Source organism: Botrytis sinoallii (genome assembly GCF_014898435.1).
Source record: "Botrytis sinoallii strain Bc 23 chromosome Unknown BSIN_030, whole genome shotgun sequence".
Classification (NCBI taxonomy): domain Eukaryota; kingdom Fungi; phylum Ascomycota; class Leotiomycetes; order Helotiales; family Sclerotiniaceae; genus Botrytis; species Botrytis sinoallii.
Window position 1 is genome coordinate 100,105 of NW_024066057.1, and position 17,467 is coordinate 117,571.

The 17,467-nt window shown below is 44.7% G+C and overlaps 5 protein-coding genes across 5 annotated transcripts; 3 read left to right on the forward strand and 2 right to left on the reverse strand.

The window, feature by feature from the left end:
• Positions 1–146: 146 nt before the first annotated feature.
• On the forward strand, positions 147–3,002 carry EAF02_011144 (uncharacterized protein; the record flags this gene model as incomplete). Its single annotated transcript, XM_038907190.1, has 4 exons — positions 147–451; positions 508–610; positions 668–2,086; positions 2,139–3,002. 4 exons carry the CDS (start codon positions 147–149, stop codon positions 3,000–3,002), a joined length of 2,691 nt encoding a protein of 896 aa, XP_038752934.1.
• A 1,250-nt stretch (positions 3,003–4,252) lies between these two features.
• Positions 4,253–7,093, reverse strand: EAF02_011145 (uncharacterized protein). Its single transcript, XM_038907191.1, has 5 exons — positions 6,957–7,093; positions 6,628–6,905; positions 6,236–6,575; positions 5,002–6,036; positions 4,253–4,949 (listed from the first exon to the last, which is right to left on the reverse strand). Exons 1-5 carry the CDS (start codon positions 7,068–7,070, stop codon positions 4,416–4,418), a joined length of 2,301 nt encoding a protein of 766 aa, XP_038752935.1. The 5' UTR covers positions 7,071–7,093; the 3' UTR covers positions 4,253–4,415.
• A 256-nt stretch (positions 7,094–7,349) lies between these two features.
• On the forward strand, positions 7,350–9,119 carry EAF02_011146 (uncharacterized protein; the record flags this gene model as incomplete). Its single annotated transcript, XM_038907192.1, has 1 exon — positions 7,350–9,119. One exon carries the CDS (start codon positions 7,350–7,352, stop codon positions 9,117–9,119), a length of 1,770 nt encoding a protein of 589 aa, XP_038752936.1.
• A 450-nt stretch (positions 9,120–9,569) lies between these two features.
• Positions 9,570–13,018, reverse strand: EAF02_011147 (uncharacterized protein). The gene is made up of 2 exons (XM_038907193.1): positions 12,420–13,018; positions 9,570–12,312 (listed from the first exon to the last, which is right to left on the reverse strand). Exons 1-2 carry the CDS (start codon positions 12,623–12,625, stop codon positions 9,795–9,797), a joined length of 2,724 nt encoding a protein of 907 aa, XP_038752937.1. The 5' UTR covers positions 12,626–13,018; the 3' UTR covers positions 9,570–9,794.
• Positions 13,019–13,278: 260 nt separating this feature from the next.
• On the forward strand, positions 13,279–17,362 carry EAF02_011148 (uncharacterized protein). Its single transcript, XM_038907194.1, has 3 exons — positions 13,279–13,577; positions 13,646–14,167; positions 14,219–17,362. Exons 1-3 carry the CDS (start codon positions 13,491–13,493, stop codon positions 16,613–16,615), a joined length of 3,006 nt encoding a protein of 1,001 aa, XP_038752938.1. The 5' UTR covers positions 13,279–13,490; the 3' UTR covers positions 16,616–17,362.
• The last annotated feature ends 105 nt before the right edge of the window (positions 17,363–17,467 follow it).

Consider the following 17,467-nt stretch of genomic DNA (forward strand, 5'->3'; position numbering starts at 1 on the left):
GAGTCACGTGGTCACATCCTTTGCCCGACCAGTTTCCGTTGCTTGTGGGGATCGCGCTCGAACGCGATTACTCGAGCTCCCTCAAAAAGCGATCAAATCCTTACCAACACAACCCCGCGATATAGTTGCTCGATTCAATAAAAAAGATGGATTCGCCTGTACCGGCCCCGATTCAAGATGAATCAAGCGTCAAGACAGAAGAACCGAAGACTTCCAATGATGTTGAAATGACCGATGCGCCAGAAGCAGAGCCTGAACCCGAACCCCAACCCCAACCCCAACCCCAACCAGAACCAGAAGTAGAAGCAGTAGCTGCAAAGCCAGAGATAAAAACAACGGGAAATGCGCCAGAACCTGTAGGTTCCCTTGCGACGGTCGACGGTGTTACGAAGGATGGATATATTGTTATGAATGAAGTTGTACACAAATTAACGGAATATCGCACGGAAGAGTATGTCCATTGTGGTTTGCGCATTTGTTTTTCTAGGGATGCTAACATGAATCTAGCGGTTACGATATCTCACAGCTTTTTCAGCGCATGCTCAACAAGAGGTTTCTACCAGATTACTTTGAGGTGATTAAGGAACCTACCGCATTCAGCACCGTTAGAGTATGTCATTTCTACCTATCAGATGCGCGCGAGTGCATTTAACTGACACACTGATAGCAAAAAATCCTCAAGAAGCAGTACAAGAGCTTTAAAGAATTCGTCCGCGACTTTGCCCTCATATCTCATAATGCACAAGTTTACAACCGTCCGTCTGCAGCTGCATATCATGACGCCATTGCGCTCAGAGAGTTATTCAAAAAGGAAATGCAACAATTGGTAGATGGAAAGGTTATTACCGCGGAGGAAGCAGAGATGCCGTATCTAGGAGAGCTCCCACCCGTCGAAGATTCACCACCACCTGGCCCTGAAGACGAAGAACAGGAGGAAGACGATGAAGACGACGAAGAGGATGACGAAGAAGACGATACCGATGATGAGGGTGTGAAGCGAAAATACAAACGCAAAATTCGACGTTCGAGCGTGAGCAGGCGCGATGGTGGTGCTGATGAAGCAACAAAGGAGCCCGAAGTACAGAAAAAGCGCGGTAGACCACCTAAGGTGCATACTCCCATGGAAGCCCGCATAAATAATATTCTGAAGGGATTGAGAAAATTCAAAAATCCTAGGGGAGAGCTTAAAATTGCACCATTCGAAAGATTGCCCGATAAAACAAACATGCCAGAATATTACCAGGAAGTCAAGACCCCTATGGCAATGGATCTGATTAAGAGGCAGGCAAAGCGCAAGAAGTACGAAACCGTGGGCGAGGTTCTGAAGGATATAGAGCTCATGTTTGAGAATGCCAAGGCATTCAATGAGGAGGATAGTGAAGTTTATACCGATGCAGTGTTCCTTCAGAATGAAGCTAGAGCCCTAGCTGAACAAGAGAAGAACAGACCAGATGAAGACTTTGCTTCTGAGGATGGAAGAATACCTCTCAAAGAAATCCTTTACAAAGGCGAAATGTGGAAGGTTGGAGACTGGATTCACATAACCAACCTTAACGATGTTACAAAGCCAGTAGTTGGGCAGATCTATCGAACCTGGCGGGATATCGCAGGACAGGACTGGATTAATGCTTGTTGGTACTTACGACCAGAGCAAACAGTTCATCGCTATGATAAGCATTTCTACGAAAATGAGGTTGTTAAGACTGGTCGCTATATTGATCATAAGATTGATGATGTTGTTGACCGTTGCTTTGTCATGTTCTTCACAAGATACTTCAAAGGACGTCCCCGTAACTTTCCTGCGGATAAGGAGATCTATGTTTGCGAGGCGCGTTACAATGAAACTGTATTCAAGCTCAACAAAATCAAGACCTGGGCTAGCTGTGTACCAGATGAAGTGAGGGAGAAAGATTATGAAATGGATCTCTTTGACACTCCAAGGCCAATGAAGAAGTTTCCGAGCCCGATCAAACATCTGCTCCGCGATGATGCTACAGAACATGACGAGACTCCAAAACCCACTAAGGGCGTAGATGGGGCACCTCCTATCGTCGGAGCTGTGCATAAGCTACCTCGTGCCGAAAATGTAAGTTCTCTCTCATGAGATGTGTCAATCTATATATTCTAACACTATAAAGGACTCTCCACCACCATCGCCCACCCCACCTGCCGCATCTCCTATACCAAATACAGAGCGCAGTCGTCCACCTCCTACAAGCGAAAGACCTCGATTTGACTCACAGGGAGATATATCAATGGGTGGAACAACTCCAAGCGCTACTGCCTCGCCCATGATCAATCAGCATTCAGCTCAACCGGCATATACGCAATCATTTACACAAGCTCGACCATCTGCATCTCCAGCGCCCCCTCAGCACGCTCGTTCATATAGCTCGCACGGAGCCACGCAAGCCGTACCACCAACTCCGACATACCAGCCAACAACTTCATACAACCATCATACTTCCTCCACTCCCACCACCGCCACCCATCACCACTCCAACCCACTAGCCAACTACCAAAGTTATCATAGCAGCAGTACACCACGTGTTGGTGGCTCTGGTTCAAATACACATAACTCACACGGGAACGCATATAATCCACCACGTGCAATTGAAGTATACACGCTTCCAGATGCAGCAAATTCTGCCATTCCACCCGACGTTCGATCACAATTTCACACGGACGAATTTGGCAGGGTCATTTTCTATACTTCTCCTCCGCTTGAATCCAACCTAATCCCGGAAGAATCACAAGTTTTGGGACATAGTCTGAAGTATCTGGCCAACAAAGTACGACGTAAGGAGGAACTTGAGAAGAAGCGCAAAATCCGTGAAATCGAGTTGGAAATCGAAGCTAGTGAAAGATCAAAGCGTGCGAAAGCTGAGGCAGAGGCTAGAAAACAAGCTATACTCGACACCCAAGTTAAGTATATTAAAGCCTGGACGGAGGACTTGCAAAAGGGTACAGAGGCACTTTATAAACAGTTAAATGGTGCGTAGTAAGAGAAAGTCGGGAAACAAGAAATATGAAGCATAAACCCTTAAAATTGGGAGAACGAAGGCACTATGGTAAAGAGTGGCGTTTGTGACATCAGGGTGTACGAACAGATTAAATGTATTTGGGTTTGACTGGCGTATTTTGGCGTGGAAGAAATTGATCGCGAGGAATTCAAATCCTCAAATTGTACATACTCAAGAAGAACTTGATAGACAGTCTTGGAGCCGGGTAAAAGCCGTTGGGTTATTACTTACAAACAAATAATATATCATTCTTATGAGTTTTATACGATCTATCTTGATTTTATCGGCGAGTGCTTCATGTAGGTGTAGGTAGGTATTAGAACATCGCATCTGGGTACAAGAGTTTTTTTCATGATTTGCATTTGGACTAGAATTGGATGATTGTGCATCTCCTTCTCACGAAATTGACGGCGATTGATGTAGAAATATTTCAAGAAAGCAGATTGAGCACTTGATATATGATATACACGAAATTCAATAGACTATCTAAACCTTAAGGATCTACCAGTGCGTAAGGAGACCGCAAAAAGCTGATAGTATCCGAAAGACTCGCTGGGAATAATCGCGGTTCGCGAGGGAACAACATCCTGCTGTCCTACTAATCTACTCCCGATGGAGCGGATATCCATCTTCATTTGTCAGGCTGGCGATGATACAGTGTGGCTTGTTGTTGTGGTTGTTAGTCCTATAGAGCTAGTCAGATGTATTGAAGCTTATTTCGTGTGATCTTGATGTAGCTCTGGGGGTCAACGTTGGTATTCTTTGCTGTTCTGTAGGTGAGACAAAAGGGGGGGGAGGGATTATTTTCGTTGTGTGTGAACTCATTTGGAACTGTCGATAAGGTGGAAGCGAGTCGGGTGCTCACCGGGAGTAGATTTGTATGTAACAAATATGCTTCATTGATTAGGGGTGGAGCTCAGCTATGAGATGCTAGGCGGGCTTTTGTTTCACTGTACTAGCGTTTAGGAGATGAAGATGGAAAGGGAGACAGGGCATGTGTTTAGTATTATCAAAGTACGGCTGTTATTCTTTCTTTGAGGAATGGATGAAGGTTATCTGGGAGGAGTCAGAAATATGTGGACTTTGAGATACGTTACATATTGGCAAGTCATACTGATGAGTGATGAGTGTGATATGCTTGACAAAGAGTGTACGGAGAACATTGTTCGATGGTGAAGAGATACATAATGTGCTTTTGAGATATGAGAAAATATGAAAGGCAAAAGACAAGGGATTGTAATGATGATGAGTGATCAAGAATGGCATTTAATGAATTCCAAAAAACTGCTCTGCGGCCTGGATGAAATATAAAATAACTTGGAGATTGGTATTAATTTAAAGTCTCATGCTAAACATCAAGATGCAATAACAGGAGCCATTCAACCTCACCACCTAATACTCCTCTCCCCCTCTGATCATTCTCAACAACGCGGCCCGTGTAGTCTCCTCGTCAAAAACCCTCTCTAACAAAACATTCAATTCTTGCTCAGCTTTCAACACCTGATCTGTCTTTCTAGGATCCTTCTCCAACAACCTCGCTTGCCAGTGCTTGGTGAAAGCCGTAATCTGTTGTACCAAGACCTTTTCTAATTCCTTCCTAGCATCTAGTACTTTATCAACCACAGCAGGAAGTAGTTGACCTTTGATTATCGGTCTGATATATGCAAGGGGATTAAACACTTGGTGACGGGATTGAAGTTCCTTGAGCGTCTCCCAAAGAGGAGTGAAGTCAAGTTCGGCGGATTGACGGATTGAGTCTGGGATTTCGTGAGTCATGAATAGGTTCTCGATGAGCATCAGATTTTTGATGAGGAATAGCTGTGCATCCATTATGTTATTCGAACTTCGCTTTATGATTGTTGCCGCTCTCTGTAGAGATTCGGTAGTTTGATGCACAATTTCGTAAAGAACATCACCTTTCTTGAGCTGCATACGAATGTTAGTGCAGTCACGTTTATATCTAAAGCGGTGGACTTACTGTTCTCTCATGCATGCTTTCGTTGTATAAAACGAGTAAACTAACCGCCGTCTTGACTGTAGGAAAGGCATTTGAAACACCAGCCTCAACAGATGTGCTTTCTTCAAGAGGCTTAAGGGCCGTATCAACTCGCAAGCCACTAGTTGGAATGGCTTTCTCATTGGATAATTTCGGAGCATTTTTTGGCGATATGATCCTGAGATCTTCCGAAGATGGTTTGAAGTGCTCAAGTTTTTTTGCTTCCATGATGAAAAGCTGATCAGCTAATGGCCAGAGATGAACGCCCAACAAGACCTGTGCAGCCAATCTTTGTCCATCACGACTCTCATCTTCATGTGCCTCTGCTGAAATAAAAGTGTCACCCAACCAAGTAACCAAGTCGCAAACTCGATGCAAGTCACCATTGCTCAAATATGGGGTCAGGAAGCCATGGAGTATCTTCACATGCGACAGACAACTCTCCTCTAGTTTCTCGAGGTATGTATTAGGCATGTTCCACGGAACGGGAGGTGGAGGATAATCGGCCATAAGAGGTCCATTCTGAAAGAATTTTGCTGCTAATTTCAACTCATTCTGACATGTATCAAAAACATATTGCACGGATCGTCTAGCGAATAATTCAAACTCCTTGTCAGGGAGAGGTGAAGTAGTTGAGAAGTTTTGAAGATTTTTGAGAACAAGAGGTCCAACAGGATCACGGGATCTTATGTAGGACTCAAGCAATTGCTGATATAGGTTATGCCATTGTTGGATATATGGTGTTCGGTCCACATCACCTCTTCTCCCAAATGCGAATTCATCAGTCGTCAAAAGTCGTTCAATCGAGAGGCCTAAATTCTCCCTAGCAGATTCATATTTGCCATAAAGAAGAATGTATTGATTTGTCTCCGTTTGTTCTTTGGCTTTCAATTGTTTTGAGGCGTCATCTGACACTTCACGCAGAGAATTTGAGAAAGCAATCTGGACGAGGTTGAGTGCTTTTTCTAAAAGTGTTGTGTAGCGAGTCTTATACACAGTCGAGTCTTTATAGTTTGGCTGTAAATAATTAGTCACAAGTAATCCAAGATCTGTCTCAAGATAGATGAGCCTCGTAATTTGTTGTGAAACATCTCATTGATTTAACAACGTATTTAATAAAAGTAGCATGCATAGAAGGTGTTTCTACTAGCCTACACGAAGCAACCGCCGAGTATCGAAATTTCTGAGATATGGACATAAGGAAGACAAGACCTACATGCTGATCCATAAACTCAATACAAGAGTTGAGATTTTCTAACATATCCAAGAAGTCACCATTTTTGACCAGCCTTCCGGCACCTGGAGCATTCAAGCGTCGAGTCAGAGGTTCAAGATAAGCATAGTATTGCAAATCCGTTCCAACTTCATCTGCCAATTCACGTATACGTTTTTGTTCTTCCAAAAGATCTTCACATTGGGCTTGAAAGGCTTGGGTTTGTGCTTCGACATTCTTGAACGATTCGGAAAGACTGGCAAGTGTATCCAATGCGCTTGTAGTATCACTTAAAAGAGTGTCAAGATGACGCTCGGATAGAACTAATTGATCTAGATATAATCTTCAGGTGGTCAGCGTATTGGCTCGATGCTCATTGTTTATATTTGGCATACTGGTATTCCTCGAGGCTTCCATCCACAAGCTCATCCTCAAGCGCACTGTACCGCTCCTCAAAAAGGAGAGTCCTAGATTCCCCTCCCTCGGCATCGCGCTCGTTTTGTGTCTTTCCCTCATTCGTTTCCTTGTTTATATATGCCATAGCTACTTCGTAGAAATCGCTATATGATTTTGCTCTTCTTGCCAATGTAGCTTTCGGAGGGTCTTTCGATACAAGCTCATCCTCATATATTCCTAGCATTGGAGAGTTCTGGTCCAGCACTTGGTTGTTGCCCTATGTACACCATTAACTCGAAGCACTTTTCATAGCACTAAGGGGGCTTACATTAGTTTGCTGCAAAAGAGATTCTTTGCGACGATGTTGCGATGCCTGTGAGGTAACATGATCCTTTTTGGTACTTGTTTCGGGCACAAAACTGTACCACGCATCTTCGTACATTTTACCGGTACCTTACATCAAAATTCCAAGATGTTGAGTAAGGCTGAAGTGTCATGAGTATTCGAAACACCGTTTATCCATGGGGCTCGGCACGGACCACTAGCCTGACATTCAATCAGATTATAATTGGACCAGGAAAGGTCAATTCGTCATGGGATGGAAACGGGACAAGGCTGAGGAGAACTTTGTGGTATGAGGGGCAGTGGCGAGTCTAACAAATGTTATTTTTGTAAATGTACAAAGCCTGGTTCTCAATTATTGATATAGGCATAAAAATCAATGATGTTGTCAAGTAAAGTTATACCAAAATGCGGCACGATTGTTCAACGAGCAAATCGACATACCAATCACTCAATCGCATTCCAGAGGAGATATATTGGAGGTTCAAGTGATTCCAGAGTTGCCGTTGCCAGTAGAGCTTCAAATTCACGGAAAGCTGCGTTGTTATTATCGCTGACAATATGCGCTGGAGGTTTATATGCAACCGGCTATCCACGAGCTTTACATGCAGAAGAGATCCCTACACCCGCCGAGCTACAATTCGAGAAGAAGAGGAGGAATACTAGCACAAAAGAAGAGAATCGAGACCAAATAAGCTCACAGCATTTGCAAGTGAAGAGGAGCTGGGAGAACCCAGGAGTATATGCATGGGGATCGAATACGGGTCGTGTTGTTGCACCCGACTCCGAGGAGATCAATGTCAAAACTCCAAGACGAATACCACATTTCGATGGGAAGCTCATTCGAGATATTAAGTTAGATCGTAATTTTGCTGCAGCAATTACTGAGAACGGCGATCTGCTGCAATGGGGTACTGGATATTCACCGGATTGTAAGGGGCCTACAACAACATTGAAGGGAAAGGATCTTGTCAAGCTATCTATATCAAAAGACCGGATCATAGCACTTTCGTCAAAAGGCACGGTGTACTCAATTTCAGCATCACAAGCAGATCAGGCATTAGAACCAAAGCAACAAGAGAGCTCATGGATTCCCTTCTGGAGCAGTAAATCTTCAATTGGGTACCGAACCTTGAACCCGGATAAAATGGTCTGGGGAGAAAAGGTGACGGATATTAGCAGCGGTCTTGAGCATTGCCTTCTCCTCACATCCAAAGGACGTGTTTTCTCCGCAGCATCCGGCTCTGAAGATTATCCTTCGAAAGGACAACTCGGTGTCCCTGGCTTAACATGGACATCGCGCCCCCCTGGAAGATACGACCAACCACATTGGTTAAGTACACTTCAAGGATTTGACATTGCAAAGATTGCTACCGGTGACTATCACTCTCTCGCAGTTGATACGCAAGGGCGAGTTTTCAGCTTCGGCGATAATTCCGTCGGCCAATTAGGCTTTGAATATAACTCTGAAGCATCTACCATCGATGCCCCTTCGCTAGTCCCCATTGACAGACTCTACAAAGGCACAAATTTACTTCCTCGCGTAACCGGCGTCTTCGCAGGGGGTGTCAATACATTCTTTACAGTCGACGCTACCCGAGTGGCCGGACAATCAGAAGAAGAACCTCCCGCAGACCTGGGCCGTATCACAGCTGATACCTGGGCATGCGGACAAGGAATCTACGGCACCCTCGGAAACGGCCGCTGGACACATGTTCAAGGACTCCCCTCGAAAATGAAAGCTCTCTCTGGCCTCTTCGAATACGACGAAGTTGCGAACAAAGTAGTCCCCATCCGACTTTCCCGACTCTCCATTGGCAGCACTCATGCCTCCGCCGTAATGAACAACGTAACTCACCTGAACGCTACCTCTAAATCCAGCTCAAATGATACAAATTGGGGTGCCGATGTATTATGGTGGGGCGGAAATGAATTCTACCAACTAGGCACTGGAAAGAGAAATAATGTTAGCCAGCCAATTTATATTCAGCCGCTGGATTTGGCGGCCGATAGAGAGAAAGGAAGGAGAGAGGAACATCGCTTCCAGATTACGCCAAGGAAGACGGTGAAGATTGGAGGAAGGAATGTCAGTGTGGAACAGAGAATTGAGTGTGGGAGAGGCTGTACCGCGGTTTATTCTGGTGCGTAATCATTTCACAGCGATGCATTGAAAATATGTGAGCCTGGTTGTAAAATTCCCCTGAGGTTTAAATGTCTTGTTGTACTGTACTTTTAGTTTAGCCAGTGAAATTGCTGGGGGAGGGGGGAAGAACAGGAATTGGCACGGAATGGGAATTAGGGGGAAACGGTGTCAAACTCCAATCACTGTACATTTATTCCAACGAGACTCGACTCTGTATTTGTATCGAGGATTTCAAGGACTTCGCGGCTCCATAGCATACAAGTAAATTACCTAGTCATCCAACGCAATCACAATTAAAATGAATAAACCAATTTATTTAACGAACTGGAAAAATCAAAGATCTATAATCTTACACGTTTTAATTTCATCTTCCAGTGCACAACTGGCTTGCTGTAGATGCAGCCCTATAACCACCAAAAGAACACGTATTGATCATGGGCCATCTATCTAGTCATTCCTGATCGCTTCCTTCGACTTTCCTACCATCCATGGCCCATCCGTAACTGAATAGTCCCGTTAAACGCCATCCATGAAAATTAAAGTACTCTGCGCGTAAAGCATAAAGAAAAGTGCTCAACTTGGTTCTCACTCTCCTCCCAAGATTTGGGCGACCATCTTAAGATTATTCAGACATGATTGCCTCGATAAATTCCCGACCTAAACACCATTACATCGAACACTTCATAGACCTGCCGCGACGGCACTGTTGCCATTGATTTGTGGCTGTGGTGATCCCAAGGCACCTGCTTGAGCAGTATTTCTTGCCTGGTGTTGGGTTCCTTGCTGCTGAACAATTTGGGCTCGCTGACGATCAATTATAGTCTGTTGCTCGCCTGAAGTTAAAAAGGTACTCATGTTATTATAGGAATTTTGGTGATTTGATTGCGGCGGCAGAGTCTGTTGAGGCTGAGGTTGAGGTGATTGAGAGGAGCCATTCATGACCGGTGGTTGAGCCAACTGACCTTGCATGTGCCTAGTGGCATTGGGTGGTAAAATAGGAGGGGCGGGTGTTGAGTACGGAGGGCGGACTTGAGGTTGAGAGTGTTGATTTGCTTGATTATACACAGGCTTCTGAGGCGAGCTCTGTCGGCCAACATGTGCTCCATTTCCATAAGCCTGAGTATATGCAGCACCATTTTGAACTGGTTGTTGCTGGGTAGCGTATGGTGGCTGACTTGGGTATCGCACTGTCTGGGGTGTAGATTGTGGAATGCTTTGGAAGGGCTGAGTTGGAGGTCGTGTATAAGAGGTAGTGGGGGTGTTATGGTGATACTGTTGTTGTTGGCCATTCGCCTGAGCATATTGCGGTGCTGTTGGACCTGGCGTTCGGTACTGGTGTGGATATGCAGCCCCCGGATAAGCCGCCGGACGATACGACGGAGCGGATGGAGCACGCTGTGCATACGAAGCAGGAACCGGCGCAGTAGCAGGCGGACGTTGCAAATTGCTTGGTGGCGGTCTGATTGGTGTTTGAGCAGTAGTGTAGTGTTGTCCAGTGGGGGCTGGAGCTGGTCGCGAAGACGAGTATTGATTGCCATAAAGTGCAGCAGAAGAAGAGCTTCTGTGCAACGAAGAGCTGGTGGTGGGTCGTGTGTTTGAGGCTGCGCTCATTGCTGCGACCTTTGCGCGAGCTGCTATCTCGTCTTCCTCCATGACACCCTTTTGATCGCTCAATTGAACTTCAATCTTTGTACTGATGCTAAGTTCAGCCAATTGGTCGGAGTTCAACTTCGCAACGGCATATGGCGGCAACATGGCAACCATCAATGCTAGCTGGGATTTAAGTATCTCATATGTCGTCACTTCTGATTCGCTGGGCTTTGATGGAGTGCCCATGAAATTAGATTCTGATGTCCCAAACGCGCTGATAGGACGACCTGTAGCATTGAGAGAAACGTGTCGATTTCTTTGATACGAGTTGAGAGTCTCTAGCAACTCCGAAATTCCCTGCAGTACTTCCTCAACATCTTTTTCTTCTGCCGTCTTTTCCACATTTAAGTCGGTAGACATCAAACTGGGATCGATCGAAGCATCAGACAATTCTTTCGCTGCTTGCTCGAGCTCCTCAATTTCCGCATCGTTGAAAGCCAAGCTATTGGTGCTTGGCTCCGTGGGATAACCATCGCCTAGCCCCTCAGCCCTATTAATTATGTCTCCCCATCGTTTTTCACCGACTCGTTGCCACCAGATCTTGCTCAAAACACTTTCCGGAGCGATAGCTTTGGAATCATCCTTGGTCGGCGCAAATCCCGAATACGCGCTCCGAAACAAAGCATCCAACTTAGCAGCATCGATTTCGCTCGAGTCAATGGCTGCTTCGGAATCTTCATTGGAACCTGCAACTCCAGTGCGTTTCCTTTCTGGGCTGAGTGACGAGGTATTGCTATAATCAAGCCATTGTCCAGTAGTGAGTGGTTGTTTCCAATAGCTAGTACTTCGTGGATCGGCAACAAATGGTTGGTGCCATCCGTCGATTGAAGTTGGTAAAGAGCTCTTGGAAATTTTAGGCGGCTTCAAGGGATGAATGTTTGGAGGTGTTGGAAAAAGCTCCCCTAAAGTCTGCGGACGTTTCTTATTATCATCAAAGCTCGTGGGCTGTAAGGGAACAATCTGAGTTGTCGTAATACCATTGGGTAGGCCGGCTTCGCGAAGAGGCTGAGAAATCGATTCTCCGTCATACTTGATTGGAACCTGTAAACTAGAGAATAACTGTTTCGGTTGCGGGGCGTTGCCGTAGAGTGTAAGCACCACTTTGCTATCCTCCGACGTTGCAGTAACTGGCGCATTAGCATTGGACCCAAAATTTCTGTTTGATAAGTAATTGTTGGAATTGATTATTTGAATGCTATTCGCGTTTTCTTGTAGCCCCGTGGTAGCCTTTTCTCTGCGCACAAGCTCATGAGCTTTCTTTTTAAAGGCCAAAATCTTGACAGCTAGCTCCGATTGTGCAGTGGGAACAGGTATGTACTGATTCTGATTTGAGCCAACAGTCAATTGTAGCCTTTCTATGATATCGGATGCGGCAGTATCAACATCTTTGAGAACTTCATCGATAGTAAGATATTCATGTGCTGTCGCGCGTGATAGAATAGTTGGTGAATCAGTCGCGCCATCTGACTTTTGTCTTTTGGCGTGAGGTTCGGTCGACGGGGTTGATTCAGGAAGAGCTCGTGTTAAGATGGAGGGCGAGGGATCATGACTAGAAAGTTTCGGATCAGTAATAGGTCTGGAATGAATTGATATGATACTGGAAGCTATGCTACCTGATGAACAGATTGAAAGGGTGTGTTGAAAGGCAAAGCTCACCTCTTGAGTACGTCAATCAAATCTTCGACAAGACCTTGTGCATCTACCGTCGATGGTTCTTTTGTAATTGCGATTTTGGATTCGTTGCTGGTGCCATTTATAAGAGCTAGCTGATCGATGTTATCGTCGCGTTTTCGTTTCGCTGATAGTGTAATATCTAAATGCGGTTGAGTGGGGGGACTGAGAATCCCGTTGGTCGAGGCCATCACGTAGTCTCGCGGTCCAAAGATTTTTTGGGGATTCCTTTTTTTCGCGTCGCGATCGCAGATGGTATGTGTGTTACCGATGAAGGAGACGCTTTTTTTGGGTAAGGGTAAGGTAAGATTGTACGGGTAGGTAGGTAGTTGGAGACTTCTGGGGGGTAGAAAGGAAAACCAAAATTCAGCGCTGCAAAGTCATTGAAGTCTTCATTCAAAAATACTTCGTGCGTGACTTTCAATGCGCAAAATGTGGATGAAAATTAATGTAGTCGTAATATTTGTGTCGCTTTCTCTTGAAAGAAAATTTGGTTGTTAATGTTGCAAGAAAGGGTCGAAAGTGTAGGAGATGTACCGGTAAATGATGTTATTATTTCTTCGTTCCTCAATATTGGTTGCGAGGCTCTAATAGAAAGACGAGGCAGATTGGTAGACCAAAGGACCAAAGGCACGGACGTGAGACAAATTAGGCGCAGAACAGAACGAAAGTAAACTTCAGCCACGAAGGGCTAATCTGGAATTGGCATTGTGGCTGATGCTTGCTTGGTCATGTGAGTCGTTTTGATTAGTCATTCATAAAAATAAATTTCGACCTTGATATGGATTTAGCTATAGCTATCATAATTATCTATCACTTCACTTGTGAAGCAACAATTCTTGCCGTCTTCTCGTTCTTGCAAAGTTTATATACCTCTACTTCTTTGAATACATTTCCGCGCAATTGTTCCTTGTTTCGTTCAAGGAGAAACATTTTCTGTACAATACAATATCTGATATCCTAACCACATCATTTACCTTGAAATACAGTAATGCAAGTTAGATTTGCATTTTGATACTGTCTAGACAGAGATCTTGTACAGTACAACATGAACGGATGCAATCGTGCCTCCATTCTTCGAAATCTGGCAATGCCTCCTCATGGCGTCATGCCAGGATTCTGTCCATTGTGTCATTCTTTCGAGTAAGCATAAGAACATTTCTACACCACTACTCAGCAATTCAATGAATTCTAATATATCTTGCGTACAGCTCCCCACAGAAATAAGATATATTCATAGAAGCCAAAGACACTTGCTCCGGCCACTATCAACTAGACAGAACTCGACCACTTCGAATTTGGATGAGTTCAGTGAGGACAACCCTTCGCAGGATTTTTGGGATCATGTCAGAAATCGGAAGAGTCCGCAAATGAGATATCTGGATATTAAACGCTCCATTGAACGAAGTCCCACAGAGTTTCTCAAATCCAGAAACGATGAACCGTCTAATCTGGAGGGTTTTGATGAAGATAGAAGCCGCTCCAACGGACTCGCTTCTGACGTGATCAACCATTCGCCAGTCCCTTTACGGTCCACGGAAATTAGACCTCCAAGGTTGAGCAACAGGCTTAACAAAGCACGACGACTTTCGAGTCTTGAATTTCTTGGGAAGTGGCTAGATTTGCCAGATGACGATGCTCGGGAAGCACTTTGGCAGCACTATAGATCAGAGAAATCTAAATCAAAAGTGTCGGAATCAGCTTTGCCAACGATCCTGTTGCAGCATATTAGGGTATTTCTATCAACCCTCTAGCTTGACATTGCTAATTTTGAGGTAACGCAGGGCTACCCCTTGACCACAGACATGAGCCTTGCCTTGCGTAAGCGAGGCTTCAGTATAGATGATCTAGTCGTATGGACCTACATCATTCAAGGAAAAGATACAGATGAAAAGGCACAACGATTCCTTTCTTCGCCCTCAAATAAGCCAACATTTTTATTATTGGAAATTCTCCGTAGAGAAATTTTGCACGTGGAAACTTTTAGATCACTTCTAAATTATACTTGGACTCGAGTTTTCTCACCAAATCCCCAACAACGCACAGGAGACTCTTGGCCTGCACTTTCCGGGTCTTCTTTTGAGGAAGAGACAGAGGATTCAATGATATTCTCTTCACCTGACATGGAATTGACCACTTTCACACTTCTTATCTCCCGCCTCCTCCATCATGCACGGCATTTACTACCCTCTGCTGTCCTCCCCATATCCCATATGGTTCCTCCATATTTGTTCCAGAATTTACATCGTGGGTCTACAACGGAGTCGTTAGAGCCACGTGCACATAGCCGATGCTCTCATTTGCTCAATAAACTACTTCACGCCCTTTCTCGACCATCACAATTTGCTCCATTTAAATCCATGATCCATAATTGGCATGCACAAAGAGTCCTACTGCGTTTAGCAAATCAGACCAAACCGCCTTTAATCATTGACAGGGGTGGTTACCATGCTGTACAAGTTGTACTACTTGCATTACAAAAGACCGATGATGAATCAAGATTAGCTAAGCTCCAAGCGAGAAGTTGGCCTCCCTGGAGAATTGACCAAGATGGTATGGATGCCCGAAGATCGCCAGACGAAGATCTGAGTAAGGTTGTCTTTGCAATAAGGCAAATGAAGCAAGCTGGGTATAGTTCGAGTATTAGCACTCATGCTCATGGTATTCTTGGGGGACAAGAAGATGATGGGACACCAACAATCCATACCAGGTCTTTGTCCAAAGGTCGTATTAGAAAGTTGCGCTCTTTGGTAAGGTCGAGTCCTCTGCATCCCCGAGTTTGGAGTTCAAGGATCACAGCAACGCGTGATGTACAGGAAGCTTGGAGCGCATTCAAGAGTTTTCAACGTTTAGGTGGCACACCCACCTCTTCCATTTATCATGCTATGATGGAGAAAGTTGAAGCCGAATGTAGGAGGGCCGGTCGTTCTCGAATGATAGATGTTATACCTGGCGTGGGGAAAGAAGTTCTTCCACCGTCCGTCGACAACTTCAGCGATTTCTATAAAGAGGAGCTTCGACCGCCATCATCCATTGATTTCTTGTATGAAACCATGATGTCAGCTGGAGTACGGCCACAAAGTGACTGTCTAAATTTCCTTATCAGTCATGCTAGGGGAATACCTGATGGTATAAAGTATCTTTGTGAAAGTGAACAGCGACGTACTTTCTTGAAGTATATCGTTGGCCAAAACGCCGATCCACCAGCTAAAATGACATCTGCGGAAATTCGCATCATTCATGCATTCATCACCTTACTTTGCAGGTGTACGGATAAACTCACCCCACAAGCTTTGTCATACTCCGAAATATCAATGTCCAAAGATCTGAAAGGGCTTCATGAAACTTTTGCAGATGACCTCAACGATGTCAACGCAAATGAGACAATGTCACACACGCTACCTAGATCTAGAAAGTCTGGTATTAATCCGCTGGCTCACGCACTGGAGCTCATACGAACCAGCCAGACAAGATATAAGCCTACGTGGTATGCGGTCTTCAATGCACTTGCTAAACCTGGCATTACAATTGATCCTAATATAATTGGTGACCCGCAAGATGATATCAATTCCTGGAGAATCTCTGCTGCTGTACTACAGGACTTCCACGACGCGGGGCTTGAGCTTGAACCAAACGGCTTTCAGTTCATTTGTCGAGGGTTGGAAAAGGCAATGGTTGCATCGTCCCGGATGGACCAAAAGTCACCGTTCGCGGATGATGTTCTACTTGTGAAAGATGAATTCGCAAAGTTATCTTCGACAAGTTTCGATATTGGACTTCCCGCCCTTGCTCACGATTCACATAGCAAACTACACGGCGCTGTTTTACATGCCTACGTCCGTGTTCTAGGAATAGCAGAGGATTTCGAGGGCATCAAAGCTGTAGTAGAGTGGATGGTACTTCATCACGAGCGTTTAATTACTGAGGCTAAGTGGAGCCGCAATGGTCACGAGCTTTTGAAAAGAACTCTAATAGCTGCAAAAGTCTTTTGCAATGGGTCATCCTATGAAGAAGAAGCACGCATATTGGTGGAAGGCGCCGAGGGCTGGTCATGGCCAACTGATCAGGATGCTAGGACTTACGTTGAAGGGGGCCCGTCATTAGAATCTGGTGGGAGCTCTTTAGTGAGTGGTGGAAATGATGTAGAAGATGAAAAGACCTTAATTCGGGATTTCTACTGAGATATTCCATTATTTAAATCTAATTGATTGTACGTTAGTAAATCCTTAGAATTAAAAGGTTCAGGAATTGGGCTTTTTTTGATGTACAATATAGAAGTAGATAGTTTACCAGTGGGTGTGCGAGTTGACGATATACTGCGAAAATCGGCTTTGCAATGTCTCTTGAAAAATCGGCTCAAATATCTTAAACACTGTTACTATGATTCAGACAATAAATTCGTCAGAATTTTTGAAAGTTCAAAAGTGTCCCGTCAGTCCATGCACTGACCGAATTTGACAACCTTTTCACAAGTTCTTGAGTATCAAATCCTGGTTTCTTCAGTAATTGTTTTCTTAGTAAGTAGAAAGGCATCGCCGCGCCCGGAGTTCGGCATAGGAGGCGTGTTGGGTATTGGATATGATAAGATGGACACAGGGATGGACCAAGGATAGTTTTGGCACACTGGGAAGTGGTGAATGGACAATGAGGTATGCGGGTATGCAGGATAGGATGGGTTATAAATGAACGAGGTTCGATGGCTTCGAAATGGTAAGGGTTGGGTGGATAATATTGGTCAGGTGGGGAAGTAGGTAGGAAAGTGGAGGAGCTATGAGCTTGGGGTGTTGGTTGATGTTGGATTGGTAGATAAGAGGAGCTTGGAGCATGGAGCTTGGGGATTGCTTGGGTGTTGGTGGATGGGTGAAAGAGATTGGGAGTATGTGGCAGAGGAGCAGAGATCGAGCTAAAGGATTCTTTCTCGATGATGTTGATATGATTTGGAGTTTGCGATTTGGAAAACGTCTCATCATTTATTGCTCATCCATACTCTTTCTTCTTTGAATATTTCAAAATACTAAAACATATACAACGTA